This window comes from Oryx dammah, unplaced genomic scaffold (genome assembly GCF_014754425.2).
Source record: "Oryx dammah isolate SB20612 unplaced genomic scaffold, SCBI_Odam_1.1 HiC_scaffold_28, whole genome shotgun sequence".
Classification (NCBI taxonomy): domain Eukaryota; kingdom Metazoa; phylum Chordata; class Mammalia; order Artiodactyla; family Bovidae; genus Oryx; species Oryx dammah.
Window position 1 is genome coordinate 50,406,201 of NW_024070212.1, and position 17,601 is coordinate 50,423,801.

Sequence of the window (17,601 nt, forward strand, 5' to 3'; positions counted from 1 at the left end):
TTGTATATCTCCTGCAATTTAAGAATAAATGAGCAGAGAAGAAAGCATTTCTAGTAGTGCATATATTTTTCCTCCTTATTTGCCTTTAATTGTAAAATATGGAATATTACTCCTTAGAATATATTTCCAATAGAATCTTTGTATTAGGGCTAAGAAAATTTATATACATACCCAAAGAAAGGATAGCAACTACCTTTCAACTTACGTGATAATTCTGATTACCTTGGTAGTGGCTACCAAGTATAGTATGTTGAGAAAGATTCCAAGATGGTGTGGCATGATATATTATGAAAGTCTGCCATGAATGAAAGACACATGCCTCTTACTTGCAACTCTTCCCTAAATCCTTTGCATCAGGATAACAATAACAGTAGAAAGAGAATAGTATTGGTGATAGGCCAGAAAAAAAGAACTAATTTTGGAGAAAATGGGAAGTAAAAACAGGCTATCCTAAAATATTGCCAGTGGGGTACCTTTGTAGCTACAGCAGTGAATAGAAGCATAGTCATATTTTTGGCACCTGTGACTATATTGCTCCTTCCTTCCTTAACTGGGAATATGCACATGAAACATGACTTTTATATTTATTCTCAAATTTAAACTATTTAAAATATCTAAGTTGATTATTACAATAAGATTATTGAGACTAAAAGTTGTACAAAATTGATGAGTAGAAGGCTTGTATTTTCATGTAAATACTCTTCTAATTTACTTTTTATTGAAGTATAGTTGATTTACAGTGTTGTGTTAAATATTATTTTTAACTGAGAAGAAATTAAGAGTTAACATTAACCCATCTGATTTTGAGTTCTGTAAGTGTAAAAGAGAATTAGAATTAGAAAAGGTGCTAGTTTCATTTTAGAGGTGTGAGAACTCAAAGCAGAGTGCTTTGCTAAAAATCATTTGGGAGAATTAGGTAGGTTCTAGAATATAAATTTCTTTATACCAACAGCATTTTTTCATTAAAAAATTATCCTCCATAAGTGTAACCATTTGCAAACTATAGAAGTCTGAACAATAATATAACAGTAGTAATAGTGGTAGTAACGAAATCTTCATTTATTGAGTGCTTATCATATGGCACATGCTAGGCTGAATATTTTAAATTTCATCTTGTTAACCTTTACAATCTTATTGGTATAGTCCTAGTGTGTAGCAGAGTGTCTGGCATATATAACAGGTATTTGTAAATATTTGTCAGTGAATGAATGAATCCTTAAAGAAGCAAATGTATAAGGCAACATGTGCTAAATGTGATGTCCCAAAGGAGCATTAAAGATAAATAGGTAAAGAAAAATAAATGAGAGAAAAGAAGTAAAGAATGGACATAACCAAATGAACAAATGCCGAAATTTTATAGGTCACAATGATAGCCAGCTGCAAGGAATTTCTAGATGTACAATTAAGAATAAATGAAAAGAAAGCATTGAATACTTTGAACAAAGATCCAAATCGGATAACTATCAGGTACAGAAATTAAATGTTTTAAATAATTTTTAAAAAGGTTTCATTCAGCTAAAATAAGTAATAATAATAAAAGTTTGCCTTGTTTATTTCCAGATTTCCAATGGAAGGAAGGATTAAAACAAGAGAAATGAAAGTAAATTGGTAAAGAAAATTAATTGTTAAATGTCTTAAAATACTAATTACTTGTCCATGGTTCATGTTTATGAAGGTTTTTTATAAGTTTAAAACATTTTAAATTTGTTTTCCTTAATACAAAGAATGGAGAAGGCAACGGCAACCCACTCCAGTACTCTTGCCTGGAAAATCCCATGGATGGAGGAGCCTGGTAGGCTGCAGTCCATGGGGTCGCAAAGTCGGACACGACTGAGCGACTTCCCTTTCACTTTTCACTTTCATTCATTGGAGAAGGAAATGGCAACCCACTCCAGTGTTCTTGCCTGGAGAATCCCAGGGACGGGGGAGCCTGGTGGGCTGCCGTCTATGGGGTCGCACAGAGTCGGACACGACTGAAGCGACTTAGCAGCAGCAGCAGCAATACAAACAAAGAACATTTACATAAGAATGAGGAGTCAGAATGCAGATGTAAAATTAATTTCTCCAAACTCTCGGTCTTTAATTTAAAAAGATAACTTGTGAATTTTTAAATCAACAAACGTTGAGAGTGTGATCTGTTGAGGCATGGTAGACAATATAAAGAAGATGTGCTTCTCATCTACAAGAACTTTCACGTTGGCTGGCATGAGAAGCATGTGTATAAAAATAATGGACAGTATGAAAACACATGTAGTAAATGTCTTTAGAACATTAGTGATGTTCTAGGAAAGGCATATTAAAAGAAATAATCTGATTGAAGGAATGCATATGTGATAATGGGGTGACTGTTCTGCCAGCATTGGGAAGTCTGTATAGAGGAGAGTAACTGGAAGAGTAAACTAAAATTACATTGTAGTTTGTAATGACTTTACTCAGTTTGCAATCACACAGGCAATGATACTTTTTCTGCTGTACCAAGTGATTGGTTTTCTGAGTAGTTATATCTTAGTGTTAAGCAACTTGATTTAGATCATGTGCCTTCAAGTAAAAATGATTTTTTTCATGGGGCTCAATAAAACCAGTTGGCCAAAGAATTTCCTTTTGTCTCCTTAGCTAAAAGAGGTCACTCTTTCTCTAGGATACTTCTAAAGTCTTATTAAACTTTTATCTCCCAAATACCTTGACATCTCAGAAACAAACTTCTCACTGTTTGTATACTTACTCATCAGGCAGATGTACAGCTTGGAGGGCAGAAATTAGTGTTCTGTTTCTTAGCCATATTTCTCTAGAAATTTAAATATCCCTAGAGATCATACAGGAGAAGGCAATGGCAACCCACTCCAGTACTCTTGCCTGGAAAATCCCATGGACAGAGGAGCCTGGTGGGCTGCAGTCCATGGGGTCACTAAGAGTCAGGCACGACTGAGCGACTTTACTTTCACTTTTCACTTTCATGCATTGGAGAAGGAAATGGCAACCCACTCCAGTGTTCTTGCCTGGAGAATCCCAGGGACGGGGGAGCCTGGTGGGCTGCCATCTATGGAGTCACACAGAGTCAGACATGATTGAAGTGACTTAGCAGCAGCAGCAGAGATCATACAGAACTTAGAGATCATGTACCCCAATCCTCTCATTTTACAAATGAAGTAAGTGATGCCTAGGTAAGTTGTGACTTGCTTGAGGTTATGGTGCTATACTGAGGGCAGCTATAGAATTAGAGTCTAGGTCTCTTGAGTCTCACAATGGATTTCTCAATATACCCTGTTGCATTAACTACTGAGTCAAATTAAATCAAGATATTTTCACACAAGCATCTTGTTGGGAACACTATATTTGCAATTTTAATGCTTTCACTTACCTTGCCTTAGATTGGATCATGCATTCTTTTGATTAGGACTGTCAGATTCGTAAAATTCATGACTTTATAATTATTTCTATATGTATCATAGGGCTTCCCAGGTGGCGCATGTGGTAAAGAACCCACCTGCCAATGCAGGAGATGTAAGAGATCAGGTTCAATTCCTGAGGGTCAAGAAGATCTCCTGAAGGAGGGCATGGCAGCCCACTCCAGTATTCTGGCTGGAGAGTGCCATGGACAAAGGAGCCTGGAAGGCTATAGTCCATAGTGTTGCAAAGAGTCAACACAACTGAAGCAACTTGGCACACATGCTTACACATGTATCATAAATTAGCTTTCTTTTGTAATTTTCCACTTTATGTCACTACTTGACATGACTAGGAAGAGTGACTGTCTGAGGGGCATTTTCTTAATCTAAAATGTACAGTCTTTTGGTGGGTAATGAAGGCTAATATTTACCACTTTCATGTCTCTCTTATATTCTTATTACTTTGCTGAATTTCAGATCGGTTCTTTTACAGGCAGGTGTTAATCCTCGTAATTTAAAAATTTTATCCTTCAATTTTCTGCCCTTTATTGCTGTCTTTAATTTTTCATAATTCTGAAGTCTATCTTCTTCAGCATTAGCTCTGTTTTCTTTAATTGGTATTTTTCAATGAACTTATAGGATGTGTTTCCAAATCAGTGATATCTTTTCATATTTGTTTCTTCTTATATAATTCTTATAGAAATTACCTATATAATAAATAATGCATAGATTCATTTTTGAAGATTCAAAATTAAAATTTATAAAGCAAAAAAATCAGGTCTCCTTTGACCCCCAGAAGTAACTATTATCAGTAGTCTTCTGTGGGTCATTCCAATTTCCTTTCTATTTATTTAGTACATATATATTTAATATGTGCTAATAGACATGTTATATCTGTATATAAAAAGGTCTTACTGTAATTATTGTGCTTGTGATATGAAGATTCTATATTAGTACCTACACATGTTAACCTCATTTATTTTAATACCAATGTGTATTTTAACAGCAGTGTATTCTATAGTATGAACATATTGTAATTTTTAACCGTTCCTTTATTGATGAAGAGTTAGATGGCTTATAAATTTTTGCTATTACAAATAAGGCTGAAATGAACTTCCTTATATTTATGCCATATTTTTCAAGAATTTCCAGGTGAAAGAGTATACATGAGAAGATTTAATATTTAATGCAAATTGCATTCAAAAAGCTTCTCTTATTTACAGTTGTCATCTACAGTGTAAAAAGAATGATTTCCATACATCCTCCCAATAATTGTTTTGTATCTTTGAAGTTTTGTTAATCTAATGAGTGAAAAATTATATTCAGAATTTTTCAAATCTATATTCCTGTCTTTCTGCCTTGCTGTCCCACACATGACTTCTATTTCAAGGTCCCCTCATTGTTCATAATGACTGCTAAAGATTCAGCCATTATTACACTTGAATATCCTTTCTCTTTTCAGTAGGTTTCTTGGAAGTCTCAGATAACACTTTCACAAGTACATTGCTACAGCCAAGTGCAAAGGAGACAGAGAAATGTCATGTTCTTACTGTGCCTTTATTAATATTAGGATTCTGCTATTAAGATGGAAATAGAAAATGAGTGTTACATAGATAAAGCAGTCTGCCACATATCCTAAGATCATAGGACTTTTCCTATCATCTCTTCTAATACTTTAAAATCATTTGATTTTTATCTAAAGGCTTCTCATAGGTTTGGAGTTAATTTTTATATGTGATATGAATTAAGAATTTAATTATATTTCATCCCTGAAAGACAGTCAGGAGTGTTTAATAAATATGTTGTCTTTCTCTCTTTGCCAATTGATTTGGAATGCCATCTTCACATAAACTATATTCCTAAGGGTGTGATTCTGGACACTTAACGGTTAGTCTGTTCATTTTGTTGCTATGACAATACCACCTTGCTTTACTTACTACCATTTTATTGCATGTTTTGTTATCTGGTAAGGCAAGTCCCTGGAGAAGGCAATGGCACCCCACTCCAGTACTCTTGCCTGGGAAATTCCATGGATGGTGGGCTGCAGTCCATGGGGTCGCTAGGAGTCAGATACGACTGAGCGACTTCACTTTCACTTTTCACTTTCATGCATTGGAGAAGGAAATGGCAACCCACTCCTATGTTCTTGCCTGGAGAATCCCAGGGACGGGGGAGCCTGGTGGGCTGCCGTCTATGGGGTTGCACAGGGTCGAACACGACTGAGGTGACAGCCGTAGCAGCAGCAGCAAGGCAAGTCCCTTCCTAATGTTCTTTAGAAAACATTTTGAATATTCCTGCATTTTTCCTCCTTATGAACTTTAGAATCAGTTTGTCAAGATCTAGGAAAAGGCCTTTTGAAATTGGTTTTATAGATTAGTTTGTGGAAGAATTCGTCTTTCTCAGTACTGAAATCTAAAAGTATGATATCTCTAGCCATCTACTCAGATCTTTCTGTCTTTCTGTGATATTTTATAACTCATCATTTAGGTTTTCTATTTCTTCTTTAATCTTTTTTAATTGGAGGCTCATTACTTTATAATATTGTAGTGGTTTTTGCCATACATTGACATGAATCAGCCATAGGTGTGCATGTGTTCCCCATCCTGAACCTCCCTCCCACCTCCCTCCCATCTCATCCCTCAGGGTCATCCCAGTGCACCAGCCCTGAGCACCCTGTCTCATGCATCGAACCTGGACTGGCAAGCTCTTTCACATATGATAATATACATGTTTCAGTGCCATTCTCTCAAATCATCCCACCCTCACCTTCTCCCACAGAATCCAAAAGTCTGTTCCTTACATCTGTGTCTCTTTTGCTGTCTTACATATAGGGTCATTGTTACCATCTTCTAAATTCCATATATGTGCTTTAATATACTCTATTGGTGTTTTTCTTTCTGACTTACTTCTCTCTGTATAATAGGCTCTGGTTTCATCCACCTCATTAGAACTAGGTTTTATATTTCTTGATAGGTTTATTTCTTGGTATTTTATAGAGTTTGATATTGTGAGTCCTTTACATTCCTTTTTATAGTCAGTCAAGAACAATTTTGATTATTTTACCTGGTTCTCACTGGACTCCCTTAACAATGTGAGTTGTCCTTTAAATGGTTTGCTGGGATTACCTAGAGAGACAACCATATTATCTATAAATAGTGATGGTTTTATCTCTTGATTTCTAATAGTTTATAACTATTTTTCTTATCTTGTTGTAGGTAGAACTTTTAGTATATGTTCTCTAGTTTCAGAGAGAGCAAATATCTTTGTCTCATTACTGTTTTATTTGTCAAGTTTCTAGTGTTTCACCACCAGAGAATTTCTCATACTTTTTGGGTTTGATTCTGGAATCCATCAACTTCTCTCTCACTTATTTGTAAAAATAGTCTTGAGTTCAAAGAAGAGAGCCAGCTACCCGCTATAGCTCACCATTGTCACTGAATCTAAAAGTTGGATTTCTCAGCAATTTATTTCATATCTTTTGTTCTTTTATTAATTTTTTTGAATAAATTATTGTTAATTTATATGTTCCTAAGCTGTTCATTTCACCCAGCTTGTCAGTTTTTATGACATAAAGTATTTTGTACTCTAATAAGGTAAAATTTCTTCTAAATATGTCTTTTCTAATTTCTAATATTATTTGTATCATCTTTTTCTTAATCAGATTTGCTAGCGATTTCTAAAGTTTGATCTTTTAAAGCCATTTATTTTTGACTTATTGATCATATTAATATTCTATTAATTTTACATTTTTTATCTTTACTATAATTTTCTATTTCATTAATTTCTCATTTTGTCTTTATTTTTTCCCATCTACTTCTTTTTGTAATCTTTTCAATTATATTTTTCTCCATTTATTTTGGTTTTTTAAATTTTTCTATAAAATATTTCAGACAGATTTTCCAGTCAGTACCACTTTGAGTGGTAACTCTAATGCTGTTCTATAGGTTTTCTAAATCTATTGCTGTTCTTTCTAAATAGTTTATAATTTCTTTAGTTTTTAGTTTTGGTTTCCTCTTTAAGAATTATTTTAAATTGTTTAAAATTTGTAAAGTAGTAATTTTTTTAAATAGTCATTCTTTTGTTGTTAATTTCTAATTTTTGTTGTTGTTCAGTCGCTCAGTCATGTCCGACTCTGCAACCCCATGACTGCGGCATGCCAGACTTCCCTGTCCTTCACTATCTCCCAGAGTTTGCTTAAATTCATGTCCATTGAGTTGGTGATGCCATCCAACCATCTCATCCTCTGTCACCCCCTTCTCCTCCTGCCCTCCATCTTTCCCAGCATCAGAGTCTTTTCAAATGAGTTGGCTCTTCACATCAGGTGGCCAAAGTATTGGAGCTTCAGCTTCAGCATCAATCCTTCCAGTGAGTATCAAGGGTTGATTTCCTTTAAGATTGACTGGTTTGATCTCCTTGCTGTCCAGGATACTCTCAATAGTCTTCTCCAGCACCACAGTTCAAAAGCATCAATTCTTTAGCGCTCTGCCTTCTTTATGGTCCAGCTCTCACAACTGTACCTGACTACTGGAAAGACCATAGCTTTGACTATAAGGATCTTTGTCGGCAAAGCGATATCTTTGCTTTTTAACATACTGTCTAGATTTGTCATAGCTTTCCTGCCAGTGCTTTACAATTTTTAGAAGTTTCACACACATGATTTCATATAATTCCATAATAACCCTATATTCCTCCTACCCTTATATTGCCCTGTCCCCATCTCTCTCCCCACTGGTAATCACTAGTTTATTCTCTGGATCTGTGAATCTGTTTCTTTTTCTTTGCTCTATTCACTAGTTTGTTTTATTTTTTAGATAAGACATAAAAGTGATATCATATAATAATTGTCTTTCTCTGTCTGAATTATTTGACTTAGCATGTTGTGCTATGCTTAGTCGCTCAGTCATGTCCAACTCTTTGTAACTCCATGGACTGTAGCCTGCCAGGCTCCTCTGTCCTTGGGGATTCTTCAGGCAGGTATACTAGAGTGGGTTGGCATGCCCTCCTCCAGTCATTTAGCATAATGATTCCAAATCCATCCATGTTGCTGCAAATGACAAAATTTCATTCTTTTTTTTTGTGGCTGAGTAGTAGTTCATTGTATATTTATGTACCACAATCTTTACCCATCCATCTGTTGATGAACACTTAGGTTGCTTCTGTTTGGTGATTGTAAATAATGCTACTATGAACGTTGGAGTGTATAATCATTTCTAAATAGATGTAGCAAAATAATTTTAAGAAGCATATATGCAATATATGGCTACAATATATTATAGCCAAAAAGTTGTTTAGTCCTGTCTGACTCTTTTGCAACTCCATGAGATTTCTGAGGCAGGAATACTGGAGTGGGTTACCATTTCCTTCTCCAGAGGATCTTCCTGACCCAGGGATCAAATCCATGTCTCCTGCATTGGCAGACAAGTCCTTTACCGCTGAATCACCAGGGAAGCCCATCTATAGTTTCAGCTATATACATCCATTCTGAGATGTGAGTTAGTTGCTTCTTTCTATTTTCATATATTGTTTACTAAAAGCAAGCCATGAAATATAACTATTCTACCCTTTCTCTTTGTATACCAGTTTTTGATCTTAGATCCCCCTAGAAAATGTGAGTCTAATAATTTTAGTTAGAATCTTGGGATTTGCATATAAAGGCCTGGTTAGATAAGTAAACAGACAAAAGAGGTAGCAAAGACCTGAGATACAGTAGTTACAATAGATAGTAACTCCTTTTCTCCCCTCTTATCACCACTCAAATTTTTATAGCCAAGCAACTGCTTGCTTCTAATAATCAACCAATAAGCTGCTGCTGCTGCTAAGTCGCTTCAGTCGTGTCCGACTCTGTGCGACCCCATAGACGGCAGCCAACCAGACTCCCCCATCCCTGGGATTCTCCAGGCAAGAACACTGGAGTGGGTTGCTATTTCCTTCTCCAATGCATGAAAGTGAAAAGTGAAAGTGAAGTCGCTCAGTCGTGTCCTACTCTTAGCAACCCCTTGGATGGCAGCCTACCAGGCTCCTCCGTCCATGGGATTTTCCAGGCAAGAGTACTAGAGTGAGTTGCCATTGCCTTCTCCGAACTAATAAGCTACCAACCTTCAAATGTTGAACAGAATCTTCAGCACCTAACAGGATGCTTTACAACTCAGTAGGCACTTAATAAATATTTGTTGATTATATAAATTGTGTTGTTTTCTATAATACTTATATATAGTAAAGTCCAAAGACAGAGCTGCATTGGAGAAGAATATGAAAACAATTTTAGATGTATTGAGGTGGAAAGAAAAAACAGTCTAAGTGCAAGTGCCCTGTGATCATTTGAAATTTATCAGTCTAGAGATTATAATGAAAGTCTTGAGAAGAAATGAGGTTTTTTTTTGAGAGAAAGAGAGGTTGAGTAAATAAAGAAGAGTAGAGAAATAAGAACTGACCTTTCAGAGGTTGTGAAGAGGAAGTCAACAATAACTTGCAACAATAATGATAAAAGATACAGAGCTGTATAATGTTACAGAAATCAAGGCAGAGAGGAATTTTAAGAAGACAGACTTCAGTCACTAAGTCAAATATTGTGAGATAGTAACTTTTAAAAAGAAATAATGAGACTTTTTGACTCTGGGAGAGGGAGAGGGCGGGATGATTTGGGAGAATGGCATTGAAACATGTATAGTATCATATAAGAAACATAAGCTAGGTTCGATCGATACAGGATGCTTGGGGTTGGTGCACTGGGATAACCCAGAGGGATGGTATGTGGAGGGAGGTGGGACGGGGGGGTTCAGGAGTGGGAACTTATGTACACCTGTGGCGGATTCATGTTGATGTATGGCAAAACCAATACAGTATTATAAAGGAAAAAAACATTTAAAAAAAAAAAAAAGAAATAATGAAATTTCTTCTTTCCCCAGTCTTATTCAGGCTCAACTAGGATGCATTCCCGTACAAGACTTTGCTTTGATACAAGATACCTCAAAGATTTTCAGAAATGGCTCACGAATTACAAGATGTATGTTACAGGCTTATTAGATTTTCAATATTTTCCCCATAAAATAGTATACTATATTTAATACTGGAAACTTTTTTTTTAGGGTTATCAGATTTTGTGGCTACTCAAGAAAAGTTTGCTATACTATTGAACAGTTTGATTTTAGCTAAATGTTTTAGATGTAAACTTTGGGAAAACTCTCCACATGTATCCAAACAGCTGGAAAAAATTGGTAAGTACTGAGTACAGGTAGTCAGTGTATCAATGTCTGCAATTTATTTCTGTATTTCACTGTTAGGAACATTCTTCTATGATGGTAGACCTTTAAGGAAAATTGTGCCTATGGGTCTAAGTAAGTTACTGTACTTTCCTTCTCTTGAAAATCTGATTTTCGTTTTCTTCTGCTTAAAGAATTCATTTGAAATCAATTTGGAAACTTAATACAAATGAATACTCTTATTTTAAAATTTTTTCTGAAACCAGAATGAAATTTTTTTTTATTAATTAGGTAACTATATTGTGTTCTTTCTTCTGCTTTTATGACTATTTGGTTTTGATCTCAATGACAAGGTACAGAGCTAGCAGTCCTGGTCATCCCTAATTCATTACAAAAAATTATGCCACTTATTTATACTTTTTTCTCTTTTTTTCAGTAACATTTCAATATTAGCACTGATTTTCATAGAGATACTGTAAAATTCTGTAGACAAATTTATTTCCTGTCTGTTGGGATCTAGCTCACAACACGAACTGAAAAACTCTAGAGGGTGCTATTTACAAAGACTGGGATATGCCTCAAACACTTTGGAATTTTCCAGTTTGGGGTCTTTGGCTTTGTGACCCTACTCCTTCTTAGATAGCTAGGACTCCAAAAAGACAGTTGTTATTTCATGACTGATAGTCTTATTAACTTTATAACTTTATATGCATCTTGAGGACATTAAAATTTTAGGTAATGGGTTGCTAAGCGTTCTCTGATTATTCCTTAGAACAAAGATCTCTAACTATTTTGTGAGGAATTACTACTTTGTATTTCCTTGAAGTTTGAAATCAGTGAGGGAAATCAGTCAGGAGCTGACCAGTCCTGGGAGCTGGGGTGAAGGTGGAGATTGGATCATAAAAGTAAGGTCAAAGTAGAAGAAAGTTTCTTGATTAAGGCTCACCTTCCTGTCAGTATATAAGTTGTGGCAAAGCAAATGCCACACCCACTCCATAAATGCATGATTTCTGAATTAAGGAGGAGGTTACATACAACATTTAAAAAATCACAACTTTCAGAAAAATTTGAACTTAGGTAAAATGGTTATTAATATTATAGCACTAAACACTTATCTTAGAAAAGAAGAACGGTCTCAAAACAATTATTTCAGTTTCCATGTTATGAGAAAAAGAGCAAATTAAACCCAAAGTGGGCAGAAAATAAATAATTTTGAAAGAACATAAATTTTAAAAAATCAATGAAACAAAAAGATGATTATTTTAAAATCATTAACACTCTAGTCAGACTGATCAAGAAATAAAAAGATACAAATTTCCAATAACAAAAATGTGAGATATAACTTTAGATCTTATAGATAACAAAATGATAGAAAGAAAATGTTATAAAACACCTTATGTCATTAAATTCCTCAACTTTGATGAAATGGAAAAATTCCTTGAAAACACAAATTGACAGTCTACTCAAGAAGAAACAGCATGAGTAGGATATATTTGTTAAATAAATTTGTAGTTTAAAACTTACAAAGAAAACCCCATGCATAGAAGGCTACACTGGTGAATTCTACTGAACATTTAAATAAGAAGTGGTATTAATTCTAAACACTTTTTCAGAAAATTTAAAGGAGGGGGGCGTGATAGTTCCCAACTCATTCTGAGGCCAACATTGCCTTGTTATCAAAACTTAACAAAGATATTCAAGAAAAGGACAGACCAGTAGCCCTTAGTAATATAAGTACACTAATTCTTTATAAAATTTTAACAAATTGAACCAGTGATAAATAAAAAGGGGAACATATCATGGTCAAATGTGGTTTATTCCAGCAATACAAGATGAGTTTACCACTTGATGTCAATCAGTGTAATTTATCATATTAAACTAAAAAATACCAGATGGTCATCTCAGTAATGTTAAAAAATTTGACAAGATGCAAAATCCATTTCTAATAAAACTCTCAACAAACTTAAAAAAGAAGGAAATTTCTCAAACTGATGAAGGACATCTATCTATGAAAAACCTATGAGTTCAGTTCAGTTCAGTTCAGTCGCTCAGTCATGTCCGACTCTTGCAACCCCATGAATCGCAGCACGCCAGGCCTCCCTGTCCATCACCAACTCCCGGAGTTCACTCAAACTCACGTCCATCGAGTCGGTGATGCCATCCAGCCATCTCATCCTCTGTCGTCCCTTTTCCCCCTGCCCCCAATCCCTCCCAGCATCAGAGTCTTTTCCAATGAGTCAACTCTTCGCATGAGGTGGCCAAAGTACTGGAGTTTCAGTGTTAGCATCGTTCCTTCCAAAGAACACCCAGGGCTGATCTTCAGAATGGACAGGTTGGATCTCCTTGCAGTCCAGGGGACTCTCAAGAATCTTCTCCAACACCACAGTTCAAAAGCATCAATTCTTCGGCACTCAGCCTTCTTCACAGTCCAACTCTCACATCCATACGTGACCACCTGAAAAACCATAGCCTTGACTAGACGGACCTTTGTTGGCAAAGTAATGTCTCTGCTTTCGAATATGCTATCTAGGGTGCTCATAACTTTCCTTCCAAGGAGTAAGCATCTTTTAATTTCATGGCTGCAGTCACCATCTGCAGTGACTTTGGCTGCTAACTCTGCTAACTCACTTCAGTCGTGTCTGACTCTGTGCGACCCCATAGACTGCAGCCTACCAGGCTCCTCTGTCCATGGGATATTCCAGGCAAGAGTACTGGAGTGGGTTGCCATTGCCTTCTCCTGAAACTGCATAGTGACACACCAATTCAACTTACTGCTATGGGGGAAAAACACCATTTAATGAGACATGAAGACAAAGCACAGACCCGACTAAGGGCACACACACTGTGGACCACAGCACGACTGTGACCAGAGCAAGTGGGCGGACGGGAGAAGGGAGATGGATGGGTAAACTACAGCCTCGGGGGCAGGGGATGGGGGTCTGGATTGACGATGACTAAGCAGACAACAGGATGCGACAGGAAATCAAAACCAATGATGAAAGCAAACACACATGGTCAGAGAACTCCAACAGCAAGGAAAACATACAGAACTGTTCCTTAACAAATACTCGGAAAGAAAGCAACATGAAACCACAGAGAAATCGTCAAAGTACTTTAAATATCAACTAATTAGCCAATGATGCAAATTATAAAAACAGAGTGTCAAAAGACCACCAAATGGACTAGTTACCTTTTGACAGGCCGCTAAAATGATTCATGGTTAATTATAAGCTGACTAACAATGCAGCTAATATGAAATGGGTGGTAACAGAAAAAAGAGATAATACAATCCAGTTACAAAGCAGAGTGTTATACACGTGATTTCATGGGGGTAAATAGCAATGCACTCACAAAACCCAAGCTAAACATGCAAGAAAGCTGGAACATGTGCTTTAGAGCCGCACACTCTGTCACCAAAAGCCCTAGGTCATCATCCTATTTTTAGACTCAGAAAAGTGAGGCAGCCCGACATCTTCCCTGGGGCCCTGGGCTTTTAACCTGGTTTCACACACAGAGCTGGCCTGAGCGCGCGGCCAGGTCCATCAGCAAGCAGACCAGTGTGGATTCTAGTCTGACACTGTTTCCACTGTTTCCCCATCTATTTCCCATGAAGTGATAGGACCAGATGCCATGATCTTCGTTTTCTGAAAGTTGAGCTTTAAGCCAACTTTTTCACTCTCCTCTTTCACTTTCATCAAGAGGCTTTTTAGTTTCTGTCATCAGGGTGGTGTCATCTGCATATCTGAGGTTATTGATATTTCTTCTGGCAAACTTGATTCCAGCTTGTGCTTCTTCCAGCCCAGCGTTTCTCATGATGTACTCTGCATAGAAGTTAAATAAGCAGGGTGACAATATGCAGCCTTGACATACTCCTTTTCCTATTTGGAACCAGTCTGTTGTTCCATGTCCAGTTCTAACTGTTGCCTCCTGATATGCATATAGGTTTCTCGAGGCAGGTCAGGTAGTCTGGTATTCCCATCTCTTTAAGAATTCTCCAGAGTTTGTTGTGGTCCACAAAATCAAAGGCTTTAGCATAGTCAATAAAGCAGAAATAGATGTTTTTCTGGAACTCTCTTGCTTTTTCGATGAAAAACCTATAGCTAACATTATATTTAATAGTGAAAGACTGAATACTTTACCTCTAAGATCAGGAATGAAATAAGGATGCCTGCTATTACTAATTCCAGTAAACATTATACTAGAAGTTCTAATCAGTACAATCAGCCAAGAAAAATAAAAAGCGTACAGGTTAGAAAAGAAGTATACATGTTTTTATTAATACATGATCACATGGTCATCTATGTAGACAATTCCATGGAAGGTAGGAGAGGTTAAGCATGGTTGAAAGATACAAGATCAATATGTTAAAATTAATTTTATTTCTACATACTAGTAAGAAAAAATCAGAAGCTAAAATTAGGAAAACTATGCTATATTAGTTTTCTAATTGCCGTTAAAACAAATTACCACAAACTTTGTGGCTTAAAGCACCAGAAATTTATTATCTTTAAAGTTCTGTAGATTTCTGATGTGGGTCTCACTGGGATAACATCAAGGTTTGGCAAGGCTGTTTTCCTTAGGGGTGAATCTTATTTTCCTGCCTTCAACTTCTAGAGAATACTTGATTCCTTGATCATAGCCCTTTTCCTCTATCTTCAGAGGCAACAAGTGATCTTGGATTTGGCAGAAATATCTTAGATACAGTGCAAACGCACAAACTATAAAAGAAAAAAGGGTGGATTTAATAAAAACTTAAAACTTTGCTTTTCATAAAATACTGTTAAAGAAGGAAGAGGAAGAAGAGAAAATAAGCCACCAGACTGTAAGGAAATATCTGCAGAAGATATATGTTATGGAAGACTTGTACTTAGAATATATAATAAGACAAACCACTGAATAAAACAGTGGGCAAAAAGATAGAAACATCAAAGAAGATGTGTGTATGGCAAATAAGCACCTGAGAAGATGTTCAACATCATTAGTCATAAGAGAAATGCAAATTAAAATGACAATGTGATACCAGTATACATCCACACAATTAAAATTAAATTTGCTAATTATATTTATCAAAAATTATTAAATTTATTTAATTAATTTAGCACAATTAAAATTATACAGTACACACAGTACACAATTAAAAATTGACAAAATGCTGGAGAGAATATGGTTCAACTGAAACTCTCACTGTGGAGATGTAAAATGTTAAAACCACTTTGGAAAACCATTTGATTATTTCTTTAAAAGTTCAGCATAAACCTACCATGCCACCTGGTCCTGTCATGGTTAGGTACCCAAGAGAAAAAAAAACATGTAGACACACAATTCTAATAACAAAGACATTTGAAAACAGCCTAAATATCCATGAACAGGCAAATGGAAATTAGTGTTATATCCCATGGTATGGATATATATATTCAGCAATAAAAAGGCATGAAGTGTTGACACAAATAACAACATGGATGAATCTTACAGTAATCATACAGAGTAGAAGAAGCCAGACTAATTACATTTAAATGAAAGACTGGAAAATAGAATAGTAATAGAAAGCAGATCAGTGGTTGCTTAGGGACAGTGTGGGAAGGGCAGGACAAATTACAAAGGGGCACAAGAAAACTTTTAGAGGCAATAATGTTTATTAGCTTGGTTGTAGTGATAGTTTCTCATACACACATAAACACATGAAATCACATGTCAAGTTTATTGTAAATCAGTTATAGTCAGTAAAATTGTAAAAATGAAAAAATATTCACTCACCAAATGAGCAAAAACTAAAAGTCTTGTAGGGAGATAAAATAAGGTTATGAACTTGCTCATGCAGTGTTGGTTGGAGCTTAAGTCTAATAGTATCAATTAAATTGCACAATCTTTTTAAAACAGCTGTTTCACTAACAGTTAAATTTATAGAAATATTTCCAGAAAAGTACAAATATAAATTTGTACAAAGGTACAAATTATTTATCATTGCATAATCTTAAATGCTCACAAGTAGCAAAATGATTAAAGTATAAATTATCCATAAAATGATTATTAATAAAATTTCACTATATTTGAAGAAGTCAGTCTTTCTGACTTTCTAGAATATTGTCAGTCTGGGCATCAGTTGCATTCTATCCCCTCCAAACTGTTGAACACAAACATGTTTTTCACAATTCCTCAGTACAGCTGAACAGAAAGAAATATTGCCCAGCAAAATTCATGTAATAGAAAAGTGAGAGAATCCAAACAAATAAGTAAATTGAGCATCAGGAAAAAATAATGAATACAAGTTGATTTTCAACAGTGTATCAGCTAAAAATTAAAACTCAGGAAATATTAGAAGGGAAAATGGAAATTAAAATTAAGGAATTAAGAATACTAGGAATTGTGTCTTAAGAATGAGTAAGAGAAATTCTCAAAAATAGTCAGCTTTGAGTAAGGAAAGGAGTATCATCATACCCTCCCCAGTAATATATATTCCTTAAACAAGATGGTACTACTTTGGAAATTTATACTTCTGACAATATTTTCTATTTGAGGATTTGGCTAAATTCATTCATGTGAGTATAAGAATTAAAAATTATGGTTTCTTAAATGCATAAAGAAACAGAAAAGGTACAAAGGCAGAAGAGCTCTTGATGTGTTGAAGGAGCAAAATTAAAGCCATTGTGGCTGCAGTATAGTCAGCAAGAAGGGAGTGGCAGGAAATTAAGGTGGAGAGGTAGGCTGTAGTCAAGTCACATGGGTAAGAGAGTTTGAAATTGCCACTTTACTCTAAATGCAATGGAAAGACATTGGAAACTTTAGGCAGAAGAGTAAAATTATCTAAATTACAGCAACAGAGAGAGAACTCAATTTCTAAGACAAATGCTCAGAGAGCCATAGCTTCATAAAACAATATTCCATCCTTGAGTCATGTTGCCTTTAAAAAAAAAAAACACGAGTATAACCATAGATGTTTCTTGGTACTTGCTCTGTGAATGACATAAGGTAAAACTAAGGGTTGAGACATCATGTGAATCAAATAATTCCTCTTTATT

At 35.6% G+C, this 17,601-nt stretch overlaps 1 protein-coding gene across 1 annotated transcript in view; it reads left to right on the top strand.

Moving 5' to 3' along the window:
• HFM1 (helicase for meiosis 1) overlaps positions 1 to 17,601 on the top strand; it is a 114,626-nt gene that overhangs the window by 53,337 nt on the left and 43,688 nt on the right. Inside the window, exons 21-24 of the mRNA XM_040232342.1 lie at positions 1,361 to 1,467; positions 1,561 to 1,608; positions 10,292 to 10,389; positions 10,472 to 10,600. Coding sequence (XP_040088276.1) covers positions 1,361 to 1,467; positions 1,561 to 1,608; positions 10,292 to 10,389; positions 10,472 to 10,600 — 382 coding nt within the window. The remainder of the gene's footprint in view (positions 1 to 1,360; positions 1,468 to 1,560; positions 1,609 to 10,291; positions 10,390 to 10,471; positions 10,601 to 17,601) is intronic.